Genomic DNA, 26,774 nt, shown 5'->3' on the forward strand with positions numbered 1-26,774 from the left:
GGCAACTCTGTTAGCTGCGACTCTCACCTAGAGATATCTTTAGGTTTTAAAAGTTCTTATACAGCCAATGCAGTATGATGGAAGCAACATCACCAAGAGGCAGGGAGCCAGAGTGCCTGGGTTCAGGTTCCATCTGTTCTACTTTCTATCAGACAAGCTATAATAATTTGAACTCTCTAAGCCTCAGTTTTCTTATCTATAAAATAGAGTTTATAATAGTACCTTCTTCATAGGGTTATGGGCAGGGTTAAATGACTTTAATACAGGTAAGGCATTTACACTGGTGTCTAGCTTATGGCAATGAAATAGATGAGTATTAACCATTATTATTTCTGGCTCAGATCTAGAAATTTTGAGCAGGTCAGTTACTCTCTGTAAGCCTTGCATCTCTTATCAGTAAAATGGTAATCATAATTACGTTTACCTTAGAAGGCTATTGTAAAGTCAAATGAGATCATATGAAATACCTTTGTCAGGTATGTGCTACACAAATAATAAGGCTAGTTTATTTTCAAGTCTTTTTTTCTTAGAAGAAAAATCTGGGTCAGACTTGTGACCTCCATAACCAGTTCCTAGGAGTGCAGTTCCTTTTCAGTTAGCAGTGTTCTGGTCTACTGCCACTTTAGCCAGCCTCTCACTCAGCCCAAATTCAGACACTGGTCACTGTGTTCCCCAAGCTAGAGGGAGCAGCTATGAAACTTTCCAAATGGTCTTTTTAAAGTCCCTCTTTCAACCTAAGTGAAGCAGCAAGCAGCCCCCACCCTTTCCACGGTACAGGAATAGGAAGGGAAAAATCTACAGCTTTCTCCAGAAACCCTTCTCACAAAGTCTTTCCCCGAATTTAACTCTCCACACTACTTTCATGCCCAATGTGCATGAGAGGTTAAGAATTGTGTAACTGGTTTCCAGAAACCTGGAATGTGACATTTCTTCTACCACTGTGTCTCAGGGAAAACTCCAACTATGACATTGGCTACACTGAGCTCTGCCTTAGCCACGGAGGTATCCTATACCTTGCTCCAAGTTAAAAGCACAAACAACATCAATAGTGACAGCTACACAGTAGCCCATCACAAACTTATTTATTTTTTTACATTCAAGTCAGGCCTATTTTCTCAAAGATTTCTCCTAAGTTTACTTCCCTTTTGACTTAGTTTGCCATGATTCTTTTTACCCTAATCTGGTTATATGTAGAAGTTAATTGTTGGACGAGGGGTAGGAAACTGACCTTGAGACTGATATCATTTACAACCCTAGCGTAGTTACACAGAGTCTCTTGCTTTACCTCCCCTAGTTATAATCTAAGAGGTCCATCCTAAAATGTGCAAACTTGGTGGTGGAGAGTAAACCAAAGTTCACTGGACATAGCCTGCCCTTTCACCAATACAGTTCTGATTTTGTGTATTGTGAACTTTCTGATGTACATCACGGTAGAAGAATGGAGTTTGCTGACTGATGGAATACTCCTCCTAAGAGAGAGTTTACCAACCATGTCCTAATAGTAATAGTCTTTTTGAAGAATTAGTCTACAGTAAAAGAAGGTGACATAAATGCTTTAGCTTTTAGCAGAGCTTCCAAGGTTGAACTAGGAAACACCAAACTCAGGATATACTATACAATGATGTGGGAGTCCAAAGTCAGTATGTTTGGGAAAGCCAGCAGACTATTTCCTTCTCTTGGAAACTTATAATGAATAATATCATGGTAAAGGCTCTGAGAATCCTGCAGGAAACAAGCTGCTTAATTAACCTTATTGACCCAGCATTCCCTAAACGTATTTGACCATTGTAGCATTTCATTCACAAACAAAGTATTTGTATTTCTGGAAATACCGTTTCTAAAGAAATGCTCAGTTTCTAAGTTGGAAGGCATCTTAGAGGTTACGGAGTCTAAGGCCCTCTTCAGGAATAAACCCCTCCATACAGTTACTTGGACATAGTAATTCTATGGTTGCAGAGATAAGGAACCACATGCTTAGCAGCACAATCCATTTCTTCTTGGGCAACTCTCATAATGAATTAGAATCTGTCTTTAAGGTAAGACAACAATAAGCACCCAAATTTTACATTAAGAAAGATCTAAATTCAACCTCTAGCTGTGCTTCTCCTTATGTGGCTTTGAGAAAGCTACTGGACTTCTCTCAGCTGAGCATCCTCAACTCTAATATGAGGATGGTAAGGGTACCTGTCTCCTAAGGTAGTGGAGAGGAATACATTAAATAATCGATAGTAAGTGCTTGGTGCGGTACCTGGTACATAGGAAGTGTTCAATAAATGTTGACAATTATTATTATGAATCCTGTATCTACTTTCCAGAAAAGAATAGCACATATCTATTACCATTTCCACCTTGCAGCTCTTCAGAATCACACAGGCTTCTTTTCCCAAGCAAAGTATCCTATGCACTGGATGGTATGATCTTGATTCCTCACCCCATCAGCGAACAAACACACAAACAAACAAAGCATATGTTTCCGAATAAGTTTATTGATAAAGTAGATACACATATGACTGCAGTCTTGTGTGCATTACCACACATACACAAAAATAATATTTTAAAGAATGAAATCAAGATGAATAATATGCTTCGATATTTGCATCTTCTCTTATTATATACCATTTCACATAGCACAAAATCCTGTTTTGCTCTCACTAAATATAATAACAATATTTTGAGAAAGCATTTTCATGGAATATGCTTTTTTTTTAATCCTTAGTTTAAGAGGTCATTGTAATATTAGATTTTAATGGCTGTCAAAGTTGAGAACAAAACTTCACTAAAATAGGTAGATCCAATGGAAGAACAGCTCCATACCTATAGTCGCTGAGTCATCATACTTAGTGTTTATACCCCTTTTATGCAAACACTGTTGTAAAATTCAGCTAGTATATTTTTTTCCCTAACGTCAGTCAGATGTTCTGGCTGACATCAGGGAAAAAAAATACACCAGCTGAATTTTACTAGTACCTGGAAACTACCTGGAATATGTTGAATTTTTTATACTTTTAATGAAAGCATTCAAAACTCCACGAGAAACAAACTGGTTAGAAAATTGCATTTCCTTATGTTTAAAACATATACTATGAGAGTTTTCATACATAATGACATACATCACTTTCAGCAATAAATTAACAATTTCCATACATTTTTCCCAATGCTTTATCCATAGCACAGATTTTTTTTTCAAATCCTGTTGCCTTCCTCCTCATTAATATATCACCTTTCACTTAAAAAGACAAATCAAGTGTGTCTAATTAGAAAATATCTGCTTTGTACCATTATTTCTGACAGCCATTTGTCATAGAAGAACTCAACAAATTTGGATCACCTGTCTTTTTGAAAAAAAAATGTAAAAGTCATGTTTAATTTATCAACTCTAGGTAGTAGTTTTCCTTGACTTCAACAAACCTCTAAGTGATAGTATGATCCTGATCAGAAAACCCAGGAGCCAGAGGCTAAACAGAGTCAGACAGGTAAAAAGGTAAAAAGGTGGATCCAGGCAGGTTTATCAGAAGGAAGCAGAAGGCAATTAGAGAACGAGGGCAGGAGGAATCTGGGAAAGTCCACTGTGACTTCCAATGTTCTCAGCAGAGCTCAAGGAGCCTCAGGTAGAAGGTAACAGACCAGCCTACTGAAGTGTCATATAAGTCCCACAGGGACTCAGGCAAGGAAACAGCATTTCGGCACCCAAGAGAACTAGGGAGATGTAAGACATGACCCAGGTCCTAGTGGATCAAGGAAATCAGAATCTCAGATATGGCAACTGGAATACAAGGCTGGAGCATGACAACAGCAGTAACAATTCCTGGTCATGGGGCTGTTTTCCTAAAAGGTAAATCTTATTTCCCTGTGTAAAATATAAGAGATCTGAGCCCTGGAGACTCCAACTAACCCCTAAGGCTACACATCTTAAAAAATGATAAGGCCAGGAGGACTTGAAACCAGACCATCTGGCACCAGAGCTCTTACCTTTGAAGCTATGCTACATGCCCTGCTCAAAAACAGAGGCTGATTGCAAATCGAGGATGCTAGGTCCGAACAGAATCTGCAGCCAAGCCGATAGGACTGACCTCTCCTCTAGGAAATGTTACCCTTGAGCCCCTTAAATTTCCCCTGATTACTAAGGAGTTTGGTTTCCATGGAGACTGAGACAAAGAGTTCCAGTTAAATATGAGAGTTAAATAGTTCTAGTTTTGAAAATGTGAGATCGAAAAGGCAAGAAACCAGGCTTTCCTACTGTCTCACATAATTTCTTACACAAAATCATTTTACAGAGAGAAACTGAGACTCTGAAAAGGTAAGTGAAGTGTTTGGTGTTATCCAGTAGCTAGAGAGACCACTGGAACCCAGGGTCTCTAAACCTTAAGTTGAAGACCTTTTTCATACGCCTTCTTACATGCTCTGCCATCTAACTCCACGATTCTGTGATACTATACCTAGCGCAATGTTTATTTAATGATTCAGAAAGCATATGTTAGCATCTTTTATCATGTTGTATATAGATATACAAACTCCCAGTTAAGAAGGATCTGTAATTAATAGAAATATCAATATTAGCAAGCCTCATAAAGTAGCGAGTCTTTTCATATACAGTTGATCCTCATTATTTGCAGATTCTGTATGTGCTAATTAATCTACTTGCTAAAATGTATTTGCAATCCAAAATCAGTACGTGAAACACTTTTGCATTATTCCTGGACATGTGCTTGTGCAGAAAGACAAAAATTTGAGTGTCTTGACATGGGTTCCCAACTGAGGTTGAATGACTCTGCATTCTGCCACCTCGTTTCAGCTGTCATGCTGAAAAGCAAGTGTCCTTTGCATGGTCTATCTAGGGCCTTTTATCCCCATATTTGTGCTTTTTCTTGGTGATGTCATGTTTTAAAATGGCCAAAAATATATGTGTGTAAGATAACCTTCCTTCAGACATGAGTTATATACTCCAGAACATGAGTTGTGTTAATGAATCAACAAGAAATATTAAATAAGGTGTCTTTAAATAGAAACATATATAAAACACGGTTGTATATTGATCAAGCCATGACAAAAATGTTGCCACCAAAGGCTTATAGGAATCTAACCCTGAATTTCCCATGGGGCCAGTGATTTACTAATTCCATGTTTGAGGTGACTTTTAGAACATACTGCTGTGGATAATGAGAATCAACTGTATATAGTTAAGCTCAGACCACTCTTCCTAGTCTTATCCATCATTGCCCTAACTTCTCTCAGAATGGTCAGGAGGAAGGAGTCAACTTCAACTTTATGCAAGAGACTTTAAAAATGTAATTAAAAATGTAAAATAATAAAAGAATCAAATGGCTTAAAAGGAAACAAATCCTATATCACAGGAAACCAATTAGTAGGTAGAGAAAAGAGTTCAACTTCAAACCCTCATCCTTGGTTACTAGGAAATGCGCTTTGGCTAAAAGGATAAACTGGACACACAACTGGCAGCATCCTCTCTCTTAATCAAATTTGCCTAAAGCATCTCAATGATCTACTCAAGCCATAGCATGAACTCTGTGGCTGCCTTAAGTCCTAGACTAAGAGAGAGCTGTTTCACACAGTCTCAGAATCGATCATTCCATGCCATGGTAGATTTGGTGTGGAACAGAGGTAAAAAAAAAAAAAAAAGTTTTCCTTGTTGACATATGTAATAAAACGGGATGTCTTGTCCTTCCTGGCTTAATTTTCTCACTCCAGTAGGTTAAGTATTCACCTCCACAGTTGGTTCTCAACCACCATCAGTTTGGTCTGATTACTTCTGTGAATTCCTGAGATGATGGACTGGTGAAAACATGGGCCAGCTCTGCTCAGGGAACCCTCAAGTCTTCTTGCTTCCCCTTGCAGCCCCATAAAGTGGCTTCTAATGCTTGCCCATAAGTGCGGAATTAAAACCATGCTTCTTCTTTACCATGTTTCTTTAACTAGCTTTAAAGTTTCTGGAATCCTGCCTCCTCCCTGCCTTTTAATTTCATTTTTCTCTGCTTCCCATCCTTTCATCCACCTCGTGTGGTCCGGATATACACACTTGCTACTCTTAGTTTAGGCCAGAAGGCTCTGTAGTTTCTAAGATACTTGACTTTTTTCCTCTTCCTATAAGCACTTCTTCTTGGCTACTCCAGCCCATATTGTTCCTCCAGCCCCTTCCCTGAACTCATAAAGCATTCACAATCAGTAGCATACAGTTTTCCACTAGACCATTCTGAGTGTTTCACCTGTGCTAGTCTTAACTCACTCCCAAACTCCCTGAAACCGGCACACTGTGTCTGCCTTCCTCCTTGGATAAAATAGAGATTTTATTGGAAGGATGGCACATAGACCAGTGCAACACAAGCAAACACAGACGCTGTTAACTCAAGAAAAAATAAGAGCCCATCAACACTACTGAAGCTTAATAAAAGCATTAATGATGTTTAGGACAATGAGCCTCAGAGCCTCAGGGTCACCTGTTTATGAAAGGCAAGCATATTATCCTATGGCAGAATAGGTAAGAATGGTTCCCAGCAATTACAGGACCCCGCTAAGTTTATCCTGATGGGAGAGAAGCTCACTTTCACTTTACAACCTAAAGATTAAGGACAATCAGGCATGAAAGATGCTAACACCAACTTAGAATGTAAAACTGGCTGTAGAGAGGGAAAACTCTGAGTCAGTTACCTTTCTTTAAAAGACTCATTTGCAGAACTTAAATTCACTGACATTTTACCCTCAGGCCTTTAACTGTTTTTTGAAGATAAACCATGGTTGAGTGAATCAAAATAATTTTGCAGCAAACAGTCATTTGACAAAAGCAAACCCATTGAGACATACAGTTCCTAGCTGATTACCCACTTCCAGCCTCCATCAGACATGAATTTATTGATCAGAGGGGAAAAATGAATTGAAAACTAAGTGTTCGTCTGAACTCCATTTCCTGTATTATCTTGGGGTTACAGAGAGTCTCAGCTACAGAATTATCACCAATAATCCATCTCACTAGATGGTCACTAGATCTTTTTAAGTGCCTTAAACTCAGCACTACTGGAATAATTTTAGCCATTTTTTGCAGTGTGATTTCTTTCCTATAAAGATCAAAGATCTCAATGTGCATCTGCAGATATCTATAGATATTTCATAAATACGGTGGCTATGGAAGCTCATGCAATTGATGTTAAATGATGCACTCATAACTTTATTATTGAGCAATCATGAATTCTTCATTCTTTCAATTATATAAAACCTATTCATTCACTAAGAGAGATGGGGAAGTTGCTACCCAAATAACGTTGAATGAGTAAGCTGTAATAAACATAGGCAGTGAATAATTCCTTGTGAGTTCATCTCTTGACAAAACATAGCATATTACCTGGCATAAAGAGCTTGGCAAACATTGAGCACATTATATGCGTCAACTACTGTGCCAACATTGGGTTTTCAGGAAAAACATGAATCTTGCCCTCATATGATTCACAATCTGGTTGAAGAGGCAGACATTGGATAAATAACACAAAATAATGCATGGCTCAGAGTTTTGAGGAGTGCTAAAACAGATGCAGTTATATTGAGAATAAATCAGGGGCCAGAATTTAGATTAGCATATATGGAGCTCCTTTTTGAAGAAATGACATGTGTAACTAAACTCTGAAGGGTGAGTTGAAGTTCGCCAGGTGAAGAATGGATGGTTAGCCTTCTAGAGAAAGTACATGCAAATATCGGGAGAAAGGAAAGAACTTAATACAGCTGAGGAACTGAGAGAAAGCCACAGGGGCTAAAACGCACTGGGGAAATAGCATAAGATAAAGGTGAAAAATTAGGCAGTAAGAAGTATAAATTTTACTCTAAGTTTTATGGGAAAGAACTAAAGCCTTAGCAGCAAAGGAGTAAAACAATCTGATTTACATTTTTGAAAAGAAGGCCCAGAGTGCTGTATGGAGAATGGATTGGAAAAGAAGAGGAGGATAATATTGCAGACATTCAGAGGGTCTTTTGGGAATGGTGTCAGTGGAGATAGGCAAAATTGCATAAAGTCAAGACATATTTTGGAAATGGAATCTAAGAGGACTTTGAGATGGGCTGGATATCGGAACGTGAGAAAGAAGAAGCCAAGCCAACTTTAACTGTCAAATTAAAATTGATGGATAGCAATTCTATCTATGGAGAATAATTGAGAAGAAGCCGTTTGGTGGAGGTGATAATGGGGGGAACAAGTTTAGTTGGCTATGTCAATAAGACATTCAGGAGGATATGCAAAGTAAGCTTTAATTAGCAATACACTAGTGAAGTCAGACAGCAAGTATGAATCTAGGAGTCACACAATATTGATGCTACTTAAAATCACAGGAAGCAAGATCTATGTAGTGAGACTATAGAAAAGAGAAGCAAAAGGCCCAGAGCACAAATAGAGAAAAAGGAATCAACAAAGAATGCTAAAAAGGAGTAACAGGAGAAGGAGCAGAAACAAAAGAATGCAAAATGACAGAAACCAATAGAAAAGAGAGTCCAGAGAAAAAATGCTAAATGATCCAGAGAGGCCTAATAAAGTGACTGTTTAAAGTGTTTCTTACATTTGGTAGTTGGTGAGTTTGTAGACTTTGGCATGACAGTCACAGTTTCAGTTATGAGTTATGGGATGAAAATAGATTGGAGCAGGTTGAAGATCGACGGGATATGAGAAAATGAAGACAGCATGTGCAGACAACTCTTTATAGAAGCTTTGCTGTGAAAGAAGAAAGAGAAATAGAGAGTTAGGCTAAGTGAAAGAAGCCAGACCCAAAAGTTGCATTCTAGATTATTCCACTGATAGAGACAGAGCAAGAGGGTGGAATAGAAAGCTCCACCAATTGTCCCCTGGGCAAAGACACCAAATTAACAGCTCTCTACACATTAAAAAACACCTTCATGAGAACCAAAAATCAGGTGAGCACTCACAGTACCTGGTTTTAACTTCGTATCGCTGAAAGAGGCACTGAAGAGATAGAAAAGACAGTCCTGATCACTGACACCACTCCTCCCCACTTCCCTGGCAGTGGCTGTGTGGAGAGCATCTTTGGGCTCTAGTGGGGGACATCATGGATGATTCCATTGACATAACATTTTGGAAAAGGCAAAATTACAGAAACAGAAAACTGATCAGTGGTTGCTAGGGATATGAAGTAGGTGAAGAGATGAACTACAAAGGGAAAACACAAGGGAATTTAGAAAGTGATGGCACTGTTCTATGTCTGTATTGTGCTCGTGGTTACGTAGCTATATGTATTTGTCTTACCTCATAGACCTCTATGCTGAAAAGAGTTTATTTTTCTGTATATAATTTTTTAGCGCATTAACAACACAACAAATCCTTCAAAAAAGAACCTCTTTTCCTGGATAAAAAGCAAAGGGAGACTAACTCAAGGGCTGTTGAAGTAATTAAAAGAGAATTGCCCAAGACAGCTTCTATGTGGACATTAGGGAATCAAGAGAGGAAAAAAAGAAAAAAAAATTTGAGAACCATCACCGAGAACCCATAGACTGCATTCACTTCCTCTCTAAATACAGAAGCAGAGAACAAGGCACCAAATCTTCTTGAGTCATAACCTCAAAAGGACATATCGTCCTTCACAATGATTAATATATATCAATGAGTGTTCTTTAGGTTGCATGCAACTATCACTACCTCCATCTTGAGTAAGTCACATACAGAAAAGGGAATGGGAGTAGAGAGGTAGTAGAAGGATTTCAAATAACTCACAGGTGTTAGAGAAATGACAAAGAACAATGTGTCCAATAATTCGTATGTGCCTCTAAAAACCCTCACCATTGTTCTGGCAGCCAGTTCCACCCACATTTCATCCAGCTTCACTCAAGTGCAACTGGACAACACCTGGCCTAGCCTTGTACACCTCTCACTTCCTACTCTGGGGCTTCTTGGGCACCACTGTGAGAGATGCCCATCAGGAACTCACTGGGTGCTCACAAATGTGCAAGCCATAAGTGGGGAATTAACACCATAGGGTCACCTTTTACCAATAGGAAAGGGGAGTCTACGGACACATCCTTCCCCCACTACTCTCCCTCACTCAGATCAACAGTTCTGAGGACCAATTTTTTAAATATCCTAACTCAAGTCCTTGGGATTAGGAACTAATCACCAGTAGTGGTAGTATTGCTTAGCTTCACCTCCTTCCCAGTTTCACTCCCTGTCCTGAATGCTCTGAAATCATGCTATCAGCTATATTACCCACAGCTAGGCTTCTTCTCAGGCTCTGCTTCCCGGGAAAGCCAGGCCAATACAACCAGACCTTGGGAAGGATCCAGGGTAGGTCTGAAATTTTCAGCTATAGAAATTTATAACCATCTCGTAAGGGTAATGACAGCAGAAGCTCTAACCAACCTCTAACCAGTTCCCAGGAGAGAGTCTGATTGGCCCAGCTTAGGTCACATACATAACCTAGGGTCTTAGGGCATGGAATCTCATGCTCTAATCCCAAGAGAATCGCTTGGAGTGGAGAAAGGAGTTTTCCAACAAGTATGATGAGGTTGGAAATAGGGGAAATTTTAAGAAACTTTTGTTACTAGTTGGAAGTTGCTTTAGGGTCACATTAACTTATCAATCGTTTTTTTTTTTTAAATGTATACTGTGGCATCCTAATCCCCTTGTGACTGAAGTGTAAGTTTCTTTTCTCTGAGGAATCAACAGCTTTTAAGACCGTGGAATGAACCTTAAAATAGAAAACATGAGCCTAATTCAGGTATATACGGGCTTTTCTCGTAGATTTTTCTGATGGTTCAAAATTGATATTTTTATTCTGGAAAGTTCATGCTTTAACAACTGTTTAAACAGCCAGTTTCATTTTCACTCACTCTCATTTTGTTTCTCTCTAGGTTAATATCCAACACAGGTATTAAGCACCTTCCAGATGTTCACAAGATTCATTCTCTCCAAAAAGTTTTACTGTAAGTTTTTTCCTTGAGCGACTACCAACTCTTTACTCAGTATCTGTCTTGCCCAACGGCCATCTGGGCCTTTAATGTGCATTGTGTAGTCTACATCCTCCAAATGTATTGCTCTGGGTTAGCAAAGATAGGGAGGCTAGAAGTGAGGTCCTTGATTTTACCTGCAGGCCAGTCAATATTAGTTTGGAGGAAACTGAAAGACCCCTCAATAAGAGTATTGTTCACAAAACAAGCATGTAGCAAAATCAAAAAGTGGCTCATTTTTTCACTATTTAGCGCTTTAATTACTGCCCCCCACACACATAAACAACACCCCCTGTATTCCAGCATCCTCTCCTCTTCTTTCTAGAATTGCTATGCTGCCCTGGGCACAAAGAAACTATCTAACAAACACATTCATATTAAAGAGTTAATGACAGGCTGTGTTTGCCTTTTCCCAAGGTATTTGTATTTTGAAAAAAGAAGAGAAAAGGTAGCATATAATGGCAACTATTTCCAATAGTGAAATTGTAAGAATATGGACAGATCCAAAAGGAGGAGATGGGGAAGGGGTGTAAGGAGCTAAGCAGAGAGGAAGGAGGTAAGCAGGGAGGGAGGAGAGAAAGAGAAAAATATGAAAATCTTTCAGAATTTCTCAAATTGTTCCAAGCTGTTTATTACACTACTTGTACAGCTGTTACTTCCACATTTACTTCTCCATATTAGATCAGACCTAACAGGGAAGGTTGACGGGGGAAATGAGGAATACAAACAGAAAATGAGAGTTTCCTCATCCTTTCATTCAGGAAAAGAAAAATCAATGATAAAGCCATTCTGAGACCCAAGGAGAACAAGCAGAAGGAAACTAGCTGTAAGAAGGGGATTGACATGAGGAGAAGGCCCAACTAAGATGAACAGAGAAGTTAGACAAGAGGTGAAAGGTCAGCTTAAGTGTTTGTTACATTAGGGTGAAATTATTTAAGAAAACCTTCAGAAGAAAAAAGTAAGCCATGCACAGTGGCCAATGGCTCTAATCCAGCACTTTGGGAAGCCAAGGCAGGCAGATCACTTAAGCACAGGGTTTGACACCAGCCTGGGCAACATGGTGAAACCCTGACTTTACAAAAAATACAAAAATTAGCTGGGTATGGTGGTGCACACCTGCAGTCCCAGCTATTCTGGAGGCTGAGGTGGCAGGATCACTGGAGCCTGGGAGGTTGAGGCTACAGTGAGTTGTGATGGCACCACTGCACTCCAGCCTGGGTGACAGAGCAAGAGAACCTGTCTTAAAAAAAAAAAAAAAAAAAAAAAAAAAAAAAAAGACACTGAATGTCTGCAATTCCATTTGTAAAAACATACTAAAGATAAATTAGAGACAATTTTTTCTCCAAACTTTGAGCTGATCATCTTCTAAACAACAACTAGTTATATTAATACATTACCTCAGCTAAAGACCTCATCATGCCAGTTAAACTAAATTTTGGAAGGTTACATGAGTAGAGCTGATGTAAGTATCTTATTTGTCTGTACTTTCTTCTAGTGACATTCAAGATAACATAAACATCCACACAATTGAAAGAAATTCTTTCGTGGGGCTGAGCTTTGAAAGTGTGATTCTGTAAGTAAGGGGGAAAAAATCCAACAGAGTAACATTTGATTTTTCATTTAGTGATCTCTTTCTCATAATTGGATGCTCCTTTTTTGTTTGGGTAACTTTGGCATTTCTCCACTTAAATCACTCTCCGGTTCTGCGTTCTCTCATCTTTACATTTCAGAATCACAATGTGGAGTCATGTTAATAATTTATGATTCTGGGGTGTGATTCAAGTATTTAAAATTGCTGTTTGAATGATGATCTCCTGTGATACAACATCTGTTACAAAGGAAAGAATAACTCATGCATCAATAAAGCTAGTTATTGCCTGGCAAGGCTTTTGTTGCCCAAAGAAAAAGATCAGGAAGGAGGCCCAATCAGGAAGATACGGCGATTCCCTCATAACCATGCCAAGCAGTTCCTGTTCAGGCCCATGCTGAGCATAGGATGACTTCTCATTTTCTTGAAACAATCACATTTTTTAATGAGCTTGAGTTACTCTCTCTGACTTTTGGGAAATCTCTTAAAAGCATTCTGTGTTGTTAGTGAAAGACCTTCTACTCTTTTATGCCAGTAGCCCCTGTAGCAGTTTATGCACTCACAAGTATGGCCAAGAAATAGGACACTATGGGCTATCTAAGTATGCCTGGGATCCATGAAAGTTAGATGCACTGAATGACATTTGGGGACCCAGCAATTGCACTTACATCTGTAAGATATGAAAAGCATTTTATCTATTTTACAAACTGTTGTGTTTTTTAAAAAATATACCAGTATGAGTTTTTAAAATATGCCTATATGTACAAAACATAAGTTCCAGTCCATAAAGAATTTTAGCCCCCTTCAGTTATATGATTCAGAGACCCGGCTGTTAAAAGAAAAAAGAAATAGTAGACAGATTATAACACTTTGATGAGTAAAGCTAAGCACTGTATTTGATGTAAATTAATCACAGATAACAATGGAAAAAGTTTGAAAACAGATTAGCATAGAAATTGAATGTATGGAGGGAACAATAAAATTAAATCAAAGGAATGTATTCAAAATACATAGATATTAGGACAAAAGCTATAGGTGAGTGAAACTGAATCATTTCACATAAGCTCATGATATTTGAAGTGAAGGGGTGTGTGTGTGTGTGTGTGTGTGTGTGTGTGTGTGTTGAGATGAGGTGATGGGGTGCAGAAAGGGTAAGAAAGAGAAAGCAAAAGGAATAAACTAAAATGCGAGCAGAATGAATGATATACAAAGAAAAAAAGAGCAATTATTCTAAGAGGAAAGAAGGAATGATTTAATCTGACTAGTCTGTGATGCGAGGGTTAAAGGAAGAGTTAAACAAGGGAAAGGAAGCTAAGAAAAAGAGGTTGTTTTTAAAATGGGCTTTTAAAGATGAGCAGTAGTTAGCTAGGGAATTGGCAAAGGGCGTGCAGAGGGAACAGAATAATCAAGACCAGGAAGAGCACCTGCCTTTTATAAAAATAAAAATAATCGGGTGGGCGTGGTGGCTCATGCCTGTAATCCAAGCACTTTGGGAGGCCGAGGCAGGCAGATCACGAGGTCAGGAGATTGAGGCCATCCTGTCTAATACAGTGAAATCCGTCTCTACTAAAAATACAAAAAAAAAAAAAAAAAAAAAAATTAGCTGGGCATGGTGGCAGGCACCTGTAATCCCCTCTACTCAGGAGGCTGAGGCAGGGGAATCGCTTGAACCCGGGAGGCAGAGTTTGCAGTGAGCCAAGATTGCACCACTGCACTCCAGCCTGGGCAACAGAGTGAGACTCCATCTCAAAAAATAATAATAATAAAATAAAATAAATAAAAATAATAATACAAAGAGCTTGTGGAAAATAGTGAATACATGAGTCATATTGGCCTGCTGGATTGTGAAACAAACACAACAGTAAAAGGATTCCTGGGTTACTTCACAGAGGGATATTGGTGATAAATACCTAGATGTTTATGTTTATTTGGATCTTTCTTGAAATATATGTTCATTTTAAATAGACTTAAATGAATGTTATAATGTGGCAAACTTATTCAATTTTTTATAGAAAATATAGAATTAAGTGGGAGTGTGCTCATATCATTCTTGTAGTTTTGCATAGTGTGCTTATATTGTTCTCACAGTATCATTGATCTGACTTTTTTGTCCAGACCGTAAGACAGAAGGCAAAGCACTTTAAGTGACCTGGTCTCAACTCTCCCCAACTAGAGGCAAAGAACCTGAGGAAATAAGAACTTCTGACATAGCTTTGCAAACCCAAAGCTACAAGGGAAACATATAGATCCCGTCTGCTCTTTCCTAACTCCTGTTCATGGACACTGATCTCTCAGAATTTAGGAACACACTTTTCAGGAAAGGAGTTTTCTTTTAAGAGTGAATGTTTCTCAGACATGTCTCTAAAGGATAAACTCACTTTTGTGGAAACAATTTCTATTGTTCTTATTTTGGCTGTCCCTTAATCCATAGACAATAAAATCATGTAATTCATACTTAACACAACTTAAGTCTCCAGTCGTTTCTAGTTTGGCAGCTTCGATGCAGGGGTGCTTTCTTCCCATGGGGACATTTGAGCACACTCAGAAAAAAAAAAAAAAAAGCATGGCAAATGGCGCTGATGACTGTCGAAGTATTCTATGGACAGCAATTTTCAAAATTCTGGGAATACTACACAGCCATAAAAAAAGAACAAGATCATGCCCTTTGCAGCAACATGGATAGAGCTGGAGGCCAATATTCTAAGCAAACTAACACAGGAACAGAAAACCAAATACCACATGTTCACTCTTATAAGAGCTAAACAATGAGAACACATGGATTCTAGGAAGGGAACAACAGACACTGGGGCCTACCTGAGGGAGGAGAGAGAGGATCACAAAAAAATATCTATTGGGTACTATGGTTATTACCCAGGTGATGGAATTATTTGTCCACCAAACCCCATGACATGCAGACTACCTATGTAAAAAACCTGTACATGCTCCCCTGAAACTGAAAGTTGAAAAAAATTCTGAGGCCCTGTTCTAAAAGTAAATGTATTTTTAAAGCAACCAGCAATGAAAGATTATCAGACACTAGCCTAGTGAATCAGAGAAGTGAGCAATAAAAACCCACTGTGTAGAGGCTTCTGAGCCCTTCTGCACCCGCACTGTGCCCTGGTAAGCAGAGTGCCTGAATGGGGAAAGCACCTAGCTATGGCCAGCCAGGAGAATAATGTCCTAATTCAGAAGAAATAAAATGAGGTGATATGCGTGACAGCGCCCAGCACACTCTGGCCTCAGAAGAGACCTGCTTCGTGCGTGTTTCCTCTGTTCCTCAGTCTGCCCGTCTCCCTTGCCTGCCCCTCAATGAGTTTTAAAGGGCCAAGTCCCCAGCACCTCCACTCTTCAGGATGAGAGCAAAGTTCACTTCTGTAGCTTCCTGAGCCTCTGCTGAGTGAGCACACTGGCCTCATCCCCAAGGACACAAAAGGGTTAAGGTAAGCCTGTGATGCAGTAACTTCTTAGTTGATATTCTGCCCAGGTTGTTGTAGTCATCGTCATCATCGTCATCATCGTCATCATCTGGTTTTCAAATAGGTACTTCCTCTCTTAAGAGACCAGGGGTGCGTGTAATAAATGTGGGTTTCCCTTTGTTACTAGCTTGAGATTCCCACAGATAACGTAAATCCAAGGGCAGCAGTTCTGAACATAATTTGTTTTTTTTGTATGATGATCCATTGCTGATATCAAGAAATACCATCCTCCTCCCCATATGATGGTATCTGTTGATTGAGATAATCCATAAAGACAAAGGGATATTTGAATACAATAATTATTTAAAATTAGTTTATGTTTTATTTGATTATAGCAACATCGATTTACAGGACGGTAATATGCAAGAAATATTAATTATCTAGTCAATAGGCAAATAGGTGGAACCTGTATGGATTAAGGGTCAGCCAACTACATATAACCCAGAGGCCAAATCCAGCTCATGAGCTAAGACAGGAAACACAAACATTAGATCTAAGTTAAGCAAAATGTTATCCCCCACTAAAAATTCTCTTCTCAATATTAGGCCTATATTACAAAAAAAAAAATAATTATTACACTTTGAATTTGGTCAATAAAAAATTGTGGTAATTGTTTTATAAGTACATAAAGTACTTATATAATATTTTTTATTTTTGCCTTTTGGCCCATAAAACCTAAACTTTACTATCAGGCCCTTTACAGAAAAAGTTTGCTGAATCCTGTATTTGATTCAAATCCCCAGGGATCCACATGCCACAGCTACCTCAGCAACTCCCACTATCCTGCAACAGTCAGGAGTCCAGATGTGCCTGGGAGAGGCTTTCTCAAATGGCATGGGGGTGCATAGCCACTTCTTTGCCATCAGAACCCACCAATTGGTTGTGAATGTTTTAAAAGATTTACCTTGCCCCTTTCTGGATTTTTTTTAGGTAATTGGTTTTCAAGAGGAGGAAAAAGACATACAGTTGTTCTCCTGTGATTTTAAGTGTTTTCTGGCTACCCATGGCAGCCCAGGAAAGAGAGTCCTGGATGCACAAGAGCTTCTCTGGGTCAGCTTTATGTACAGTGTTATTTGCAAGCCCACTAAGCTGGACAGGGAAAAGAACCTGACAGCAAAACAAGAGCAGGTAGTCAGAGGTTCTTCGGGCTAAGCTCTCCTGACCTTGGTATCTGTTTTTGTTTTCAGATCCACTCAGGAGCAGAGCAAGGCAGAGCTGTAGCCCAAGGTGTCCTTGGGCTCCCCTGTCCAGGGAACCCTGCTCACTGACCTTCTTAGCGCAATCAGGATGGCTGTTCTACACCCATCTCCACCTCCCCCAGAACCTCCTCCCCTGCTCATTCAGATCACCTCACCCTGCCACAGCCCACATTCTCTGTAATTGATTTCTCTTCCTTTCTGGCTTAACCCAGAGCCACCTCCACAAACCTCCAATAACCAGATCCCTATGGGTCACAGGAGATGTTCAGGTTGTCTGACAACTTAATTAGATCACTTTTGATGACAGCCAGGCCTGCTGCTTTGGGTGATCATGGGTGAAAGGCTTAAGGCCTTAGAGAAAGGTGACACAAAATGTTCTTTCTCTGTCTTATAAACACTTGTTCAATAATTGTACGATTCCTGTCCTTCAGGATGAGAAAGATCTGTCACTCCCCGCACTGCTTCTCTACACACAAATGATGTGTGTAAAGACCTTACAGTTATAGAATCCAGGCTGCTCTGCCTAAGTGTGCCTTTCAGACTTAAATTTCATTTATTCCTTTGAATAGGTAATACATGCATGTAATACAAACTTCAAAAGTTACAAAAGATTATACAGCAATAAATCAGTCTTCCTCCCACCCGTGTCCCCATGCTTTAAAAGTGGCATTTTCTTTATGCCACTAACCTGTGCTGTCTGCCCTTGCTCAGTGCTTCCAGTTATGAAACCCGTGTATTGTTTGCATCTGACATTATTGGTTTTTTAATAGGCCTTTTATTTCAGATGGCTGAATAAGAATGGGATTCAAGAAATACACAACTGTGCATTCAATGGAACCCAACTAGATGAGCTGTAAGTAGCCCTGACTATTCTTCAAGGCCATTTAAAGGGAAATGGCTCTTACAACAGCAATATTTATGTGGCTTTGTGTTTTCCTTCTTCTTTCCTCAACCCCATCCCCAGGAATCTAAGCGATAATAATAATTTAGAAGAATTGCCTAATGATGTTTTCCACGGAGCCTCTGGACCAGTCATTCTGTGAGTAGCTTTCCCCATTTCTGTGTGTAAGAGCTCAGTTTGTGTAAGTTAGAAGTCAACTCTCTGCAGCTAGGGGAGAAGCTTCCAACACAGGGCTGGCCATCAAGTTCAATTTTTATTCGTGTCATCTGCAAAAATTTATAGAGACAATTTAAGGCTTATCCACGGTCTAACTCTCCATTAAAAAGCAACACTAATAATAACATGTAATGAGCATGTACAGAGTGTCAGATGGTGTTCTAAGAAGTTAAGATGCATTTTCTCGTTTAATCCTTATAATCACCCCCTGTGGTAGGAGCTATTATTCCCATTTTACAGAAGGAAAAACTGGCTTCCCTGGAGAGGTTAATTCACTCACTCAAGGTTATACAAGAGTTACAGCAGGGATTTAAACTGATCTAACTCATGGTACAGACCCACAACCACTCGACCATGTGTCTCTTCCCTGGAAAGGAAAGCACAATTCTCCATCATCCTCAACACTCAGGAGGTTCCTTCAACCCAATGAGACCTATATACACATTATTTTTGCATCCTCTTTCCAAATCCCTTGAGATGCATTCCGTGCCTCATAGCCCTGCATCAGCACCCCTCCCTCTTGTCATTTCCTTACTTCCATCTTTTCCTCCAAAAGTGACTTTCCCATCTTCTCTTCTTACCTACACTGCCCCTTCCATTAAGCATCATTCCAAAGTTCTACCTCCTCAAGTCTCTCTGTCAACCTTGCCATCAGTGACTTCTTCCCGTGGCTCTCATGGCCTTTAAGGCTTCTTTGGTGGGGGGCAAATCTGCATCACAATCACAAAAAGGCTTTTTAAAAATGTGTTCCTGAGCTCTAAGCAAGACCTACTACACTTACTGACTGAAGAAAGTACTTCAAGATGAAGAAAGGAACCCAAAAGGAGAGAATGAGGTACAAGAAGGAATGGTGAGCAGAGCAAGAGATAAACATGTTAATAAATCTACAGTTTTACTGAATGATCCTTATGTAGCCTGCCTTAAGTCAAGTCAGGCATTTAGCAGTGCACCAGCATGGCACATGTATACATATGTAACTAACCTGCACAATGTGCACATGTACCCTAAAACTTAAAGTATAATTAAAAAAAAAAAAAAAAAGAAGCCACCTGCCTGAACCTCTTATTTGGCAGTTAGCATAGGCTACCATGTGTGGTTATCTACCCACCTACCCACCAACCATCTATCTGCATCACTTTTGTCTACACCAAATAGCTAATATTCTCCTTCAGGCTGGAACCTGTGTACCTCTAGAATTAGACCTGGTATGGAGAGTCAGAATTTTAAATATTTATTATTAATGATAAAGGGTGTGTTGTGATCTATATATGAGATTCTGCTGCTTTGAAGAAGAAATATACACTTCAAGGTAGATTTATCATCCTGACCATGTTCAAAGATTATTCGAGAATGCCTGGCTTGAGATAGGCAACCTATACAAATGGAGTATCCGTGTGATTAAAGCAGAGATACAGAGCAGACTGCCTTGGTTTAGACCAATTCTTTTACCTCTCTAAGCCTTGGTTTCCTCACCTAAAAAAATGGCAAAAAAATACCTATTTCCTAATATTATTTGAAGCATAAAACACACACACATACATAAATATTTTTTCACTCATCAGATAAATTTTTAAGCATCAGTCTTGTGCCATGCAGGAAACAAAGGAAACTTCCTCCTCATAGAAAGCTTATATTCTCATTGGGGGTGGGAATAGAGAGGAGTCAGGCAATACATTAAATATACAACTTAATATATCAAGTCATGATCTATCTATGAAGTACAAGGAAGGACCCAGGGCTAACAAATGGAGAGTGTTGGGCATATAGTCCATGTACTCAAGAATACAAAGTACTCAAAACTTGTACTGCTTAGTTCATGTTCCCTGTTCTTAGAGTACTTGGGAGACAAATGAATTTTGACAAGTACTTTTGATGTCTTTGATCCCCACAATAGCAGCATGTCAGTTTCACTTAGCAAAAAGCCCTGAAAGTTTTGAATGTTCCTAAGAAGGCATCTCTATCTGTTCATGGCAGAATATGTCAGTGATGGATGTGTTTATATATGTGACCTGTACCAGGTACAATATTGAATCTATAGCATCTTAACCTACTATGTGCTCCTGAGAATAATGAAGTTGGATGAGATCCCCCAACTCCTTCATTATCCAACTGAAGAAATCAGAACCCAGAGGAGAGTGATCTGTTAAAGATCACACTGCAACTAGAAGGGGCAGAGTCTGGACCAGAAACTAGGTCTTCTGCCTCACATTCCATGTATTCCCACCATACTATGTTGCCATAAATATGTTTAATTGAACATCTAAAAGTTATTCGGTGAGGCCCCCTGAAACTGGTTGTGAGCTAAAATAGAGAGGAAAATAACTATTAACACCAGCCTCCCAGCCTAAGAACACCAGTCAATGTTAGATAAACGTGGCACAGAAGAACACCTCCTGAGGTTGCACAAGCAGATTCCAGGCGAAGATACTGCACAATGTATCTCATAAGAATGTTTAACAGAGAACACAAAACTTGAATCCCCCATCTAGCCCCACTGTGAATGCAGGCAGGAAGAGAGCCTCTGTGAAAGCATCGGAAGCAATTCTACAAGGTCCTCAAGTTATAGGCCCATTGTTTTATCCTTCTTACCACAGGAACACATCTGTCTAGAATTAAGGGAATAAAATTTACAGAAAATCCATGGAATTAGGAAGCACTCCCCATGACTTAAAAAGGTAGAGAGTGATAATACATTCCCACATATTTTCATCTCAGTGCAGGATCCTGGCTGGAAGCCCAGCCTATAATTGCTAATTTCCTCTTTTCCCCTGGGGCCAAAAGAATTGTTCACCTTAACATCAAGCCCCCCTTTCTGGGGCTTTCAGATTAGTCCATAGATGTTCTTCAAGCCTCTCCCCCTGCTGACCTGAGATGCAAGAAGACTATTCCACATCTCACTTCTGCAACCAGATACACTAAACCATCTAAACCCTGGCCTGAGAGGTGCTTGTGTAGGTGTGCAGTAGACCAGCCCACCTCAGGTGATGAGTTAAGAGGTAAGAGCAGGAGTATGCGTAGGCTATTCAGACCACAGTAAGTGCAAATCATGCTGATCTTGACTGTGCCTTGGGTCAGATTGCAGTCCCCGCTCACACACACACACACACACACACACACACACACACACACACACACAAAGACTGTGATATATCTGCATGCGGGAGGTTTACCGGAGGGTGCTCTCAGAATGTACAGGGAACCCTTGATGGAAGCAGAATCAGGGTAATGCATTTGCAACAAAAGGCTCAGCTGATCCCATGGGGAGATCTGGAGTTAAGATGGCCCTTCAAAGTTGTACTGAATTAAGGTTAAGGGGCAAGTCCTCCATATCAAGAATTATTGGGTGCAGGCTGTCCCTGGGTAGGAACCAAACTCCTGGGGAGGAGAAAGTCAGCTGAGGGCAATTCCCAGAGTAGACTCGGCTATGAGCCACCTCAGCTGTGAGTGGTTCTCAGCTGTCCTAGAGCAGCATGTTCAGAACTGAGTAGGTTTTGGGGGGGTGTTTTTGTGGTTTTTTTTAATCACCCATGCTGGAGTGCAGTGGTGCCATCATAGCTGACAGCAGCCTTAAACTCCCGAGCTCTAGTGATCCTCCTGCCTCAGCCTTCTGAGTATCTGGGACTACAAGCGTGCACCACCACACCTGGCCATTTTTGTTGTTGTTGCAGAGACAGGGTCTCACTATGTTGCCAAGGCTGATCTCAGACTCCTGGCCTCAAGTGATTCTCCTGCCTTGGACTCCCAAAGCACTGGAATTACAGGCGTAAGTCATAACACCCAGCCCCCACCTTTAGAATTTTTGATTCAGTAGGTCAGGGTTGAGGCCTGATAACTTGTATCTCTAACATCTTCCTAGTGAAACTGATGCTGCTTGTCCAGAGTGCTCTCTGAGAATTACTGCCCTAGGACCAATGTTGGGAATTGGGAAGCCTTGCTCAGTCTCCAAAATATCTCCTCCACAAGCCAAATGTGGTGAATCCTCCTCCCTCACTGGCTCAGTCCTTTTTCTCCAGTGGATATATGCAAGGAATTCTAAGAAAATTAAGGGGCACACACTCAAACTGATGATAGCTCCTTTCCTGAAGGCAAAATTTGTAGTTGAGGGAAGAATAGGGAGCCTCTGAACACCTGGGGGTGCAAGGGTGCACTGTTCCACACAAAGAAAGATAGACGCAGAGAAAGCCAGGGGCATACAAACAAGTTTCATCGAGTTTCAGAGGAGCAGCTCAGCATCCTCATTTCCCCCTTGTGAGTCTTGACCTTGAACATCAGCAGCCATCTGAGTTTTTACCTGATATTCTTAACTCACTCAAGGTTGTTTTTTTTTAAGCAATCAAGCAATTGCTGTTTCTTTGGGAAACAGTTTCCTGTGGGGAAAATTTAATGCATTGCCTTTGCAGGCTGGAGCCAGTACAATCATATTCTGATGGTTTATCAAATTGATTTGGCTATAGCTCAGATTCATTTGATAGTTCAGATTCAAACACTGAGTTATTTGTATAAGAATGATTCTCTTCCATTACCAGTGTACCCACAGTCCTATAGATAGTAAATTGCCTTTTTATCCAGCCTGGGATCATGAAAGAGAGGTCTTCTAGCCATCTGTCAGTGTGGTATACACCAGAAATGTGCTCTCACTTATGGAAATGATTGACCTGTAATAACATCTTTGCTGGGAAAAATAGAAATTGTTCAAATCAAATTTGTGGCACTGGCTATAACACACTTTATTAAATGGGGCACAGAGTGCTTTTTAACTCCTGCCTCTCCTGCCTCAGCCTCTTACTACCTTCCTACCCATGCAGTCTCTCTTGCTACTCTGTATCTCAAAATGAAGAGTCCTAACAATGTTGAAACAATTTTAAATTACTAAGTCTCTTCTGTGCAAGTCATAATCCCATGGGGTCTCCACTGGTCTTTTCAGGATTTAAATTCTCAAAACTACTCACTATCTGAATATAGCATGTGTTGCGATGTTAAAAGTGATATTTTTAAAAGAAAGACCAAAATCATTAGAACAGACCAGCCTGAAAGATAAAGTTTAAAAACACCAGTCCACAACTACCCCTCCCCGCTTGTCCAGCCCACCAGTTCCAGGCACAAGGGCAGGAATAAAGTAAACATTCTCAAGTACTCATTGAGGGCATCAAGTCTTACATGACATACATTTAGTGGATGTTGATTAAACACCTACTGTGTGTCTGGCAAGGGGTAAGAAATAAATGTGAAAACAAAAAACAGTACCTACTGTAATGCATCTGGCCAAGGGATGAATGTTACTTCCCAGTACAATGAGAACTGCCGAAACTTTCACAAATGGCTATAGTAATATACAGCAGATGCCTAATAAACCCTTGTCATCATGTCACACAATGACTTTTAACACGTGAAGTGATAGTGTGGGAGGAGACGGCCTCTGTCATCCTAGGCCTGAATTTCTGCAAAAGCCACTTTGTCCCCTTCCTAACCTCAGTCCTTTCCCCTTCCATTAGTTTACCAACTATTTATTGAACACCCACCATATGCTGGTATCAAGGTTCTCAAGACTAATCTTACAAAAATCCAGCTTTGAATAAACCATTCTTCTGCTCATATAAATCCTAAACTCTTCTGCATGACTATCAAGGCTCAGAGATCTAATCCCATCCCATGGTTCCCTTTACTCCTCCAAGTATGATTGCCCAGAATAACTATTCTAAATACCCCTCCCTCACTGTGCCATGATTTATGTTCTGGGCCTCTCTCTAAGCCTATCTTTAGCAAATAGTCATTGTATTAGTCAAGGTTCTTCAAAGACAGAAACGAGAGAGAGAGAGAGAGAGAGAGAGGAGAGGGGATTTTATTATTATTATTATATTTTAAGTTCTGGGATACATGTGCAGAACATGCAGGTTTGTTACATAGGTGTACATGTGCCATGGTGGTTTGCTGCACCCATCAATCCATCATCTACATTAGGTATAACTGAAGGAGATAGAGACACGAAAAACCCCTCAAAAACGTCAGTAAATCCAGGAGCTGGCTTTTGGAAGAGAATAACAAAATAAACAGACTGCTAGCCAGACTAATGAAGAATAAAAGAGAGAAGAATCAAATAAACACAATAAAAAATGATAAAGGAGATATCACCACTGATCCCACAGAAATACAAACTACCATCAGAGAATACTATAAACACCTCTATGCAAATAAACTAAAAAATATAAAAGAAATGGATAAATTCCTGGACACATACACCATTCCAAGACTAATCCAGGAAGAAGTTGAATCCTTGAATAGACCAATAACAAGTTCAGAAATTGAGGCAGTAACTAATAGCCTACCAACCAAAAAAAGCCCAGGACCAGACAGATTCACAGCCAAATTCTACCAGAGGTACAAAAAGGAGCTGGTACCATTCCTTCTGAAAGTATTCCAAACAATAGAAAAAGAGGGACTCCTCTCTAACTCATTTTTTGAGGCAGCATCATCCTGATACCAAAACCTGGCAGAGACAAGAAAAAAAAAATTTCAGGCCAATATCCCTGATGAACATCGATGCGAAAATCCTCAATGAAATACTGACAAACTGAATCCAGCAGCACATCAAAAAGCTTATCCACCACGATCAAGTCGGCTTCATCCCTGGGATGCAAGGCTGGTTCAAAATACACAAATCAATAAACATAATCCATCACATAAACAGAACCAATGACAAAAACCATATGATTATCTCAATAGATGCAGAAAAGGCCTTCGACAAAATTCAACACCACTTCATGCTAAAAAGTCTCAATAATCTAGGTATTGATGGACCGTATCTCAAAATAATAAGAGCTATTTATGACAAACTCGCAGCCAATATCATACTGAATGGGCAAAAACTGGAAGCATTTCCTTTGAAAACTGGCACAAGACAAAGATGCCCTCTCTCACCACTCCTATTCAACACAGTGTTGGAAGTTCTGCCCAGGACAATCAGGCAAGAGAAAGAAATAAAAGGTATTCAAATAGGAAGAGAGGAAGTCAGATTGTCTGTTTGTGGATGACATGATTGTATATTTAGAAAACCCCATCATCTCTGCCCAAAATCTCCTTAAGCTGATAAGCAACTTCAGCAAAGTCTCAGGATACAAAATCAATGTGCAAAAATCACAAGCATTCCTATACACCAATAATAGACAAACAGAGGGCCAAATCATTAGCAAACTCCCATTCACAATTGCTACAGAGAGAATAAAAATACCTAGGAATACAACTTACAAGGGATGTGAAGGACCTCTTCAAGAAGAACTATGAACCACTGCTCAAGGAAATAAGAGAAGAGGGGATTTCTTAGGGACATTGGCTTACATGGCTATGGAGGCTGAGGAGTCCATGATAGGCTATCTGCAAGCTGGAGAACCAGGGAAGCTATAGCATGGCTTGGTCCAAACTTGAAAGCTTCAGAACCGGGGAGGCCATCTAATTCTCAGTCCAAGCAAGAGGCCTGACGTGCCTGTGTCAACAAGGAGACAGACATGCACTGGGGAGTAAGCAGAATGATACATTGGGTGGATTGACTTGAACGCCATCCAGTGTTTAGGTGTTAGATTGGGAAGAGGCCTGAGAACCAGGGAAATTGACGGTATAACTCTGAGTCTGAAGTCAAAGTCCTGAGAATCCAAGGGGGTGGGGGAGGGAAACTGGTACAAACCCCTGAGTCCAAAAGCCTGAGAACCTGGAGTTCTGATGTCTAAAAGTAGGAGAAGAAGGGGTACCCAGCTTCTGGGTGAGGGCATATCTTCCTTACTCAATCCATGGATTCACATGCCAATCTCTTCTGGAAATACCCTCAGACACCCAGAAATAGTGCTTTACCAACTATCTGAATATTCTTTAATCCCCTCAAGTTGACACCTAAAATTAACTATCGTGGTCACAATAGTGTACTCCCATGAAGATGTGAGTAACTGATATCTTTTTTTGTTACTACCCCCCACCCACGCCCATGTATATTTGCATCATAAAAATGGAGAGTGTTTTCATAAAGGAATTAAAATCAAACATCTGATTTTTAGGCCATGCAGAAGAACTGTAGCCAACAAATAGACCTGTGTGTGTATGAGTGTGTGTGTATGTTTTGGGAGAACAGAACAAAAGAGGGAATATACTATAGTTAAGTCTCTAGCCAAGATCTGAACAAGATCTACTTATCTCCTCTTTATCCCTGCTAATATAAATTTCTATGGAATTTTCTTCACCCATGGAGATAATAGAGATATGTTGTATTTTCTGTCAGTTCAAAATTTGGAAGTCTTGACAGGTTCCATGTTTGATCACTTCAGACAGTAAGCTTTAAGTAAACACCTCCACAAAGACTTTTATTTCCCTGTCATCCAGGAACCACTTTTGCTTAAAAATTTGCTTTACTGAACTTTAAGTGACTTTGCCTTTTTCCTACCAAGAGCTCCCTCCTTCAACATCCACCA

At 39.9% G+C, this 26,774-nt stretch overlaps 1 protein-coding gene across 2 annotated transcripts in view; it reads left to right on the forward strand.

Annotated features, from left to right (window-relative positions):
• Positions 1–26,774, forward strand: part of FSHR (follicle stimulating hormone receptor) — a 199,246-nt gene that overhangs the window by 160,095 nt on the left and 12,377 nt on the right. For both annotated transcript variants that reach the window (XM_003822692.4, XM_055107993.1), the window contains exons 5-8: positions 10,849–10,920; positions 12,440–12,517; positions 17,992–18,060; positions 18,172–18,246. In XM_003822692.4, coding sequence (XP_003822740.1) covers positions 10,849–10,920; positions 12,440–12,517; positions 17,992–18,060; positions 18,172–18,246 — 294 coding nt within the window. The remainder of the gene's footprint in view (positions 1–10,848; positions 10,921–12,439; positions 12,518–17,991; positions 18,061–18,171; positions 18,247–26,774) is intronic.

Source organism: Pan paniscus, chromosome 12 (assembly GCF_029289425.2).
Source record: "Pan paniscus chromosome 12, NHGRI_mPanPan1-v2.0_pri, whole genome shotgun sequence".
NCBI lineage: Eukaryota > Metazoa > Chordata > Mammalia > Primates > Hominidae > Pan > Pan paniscus.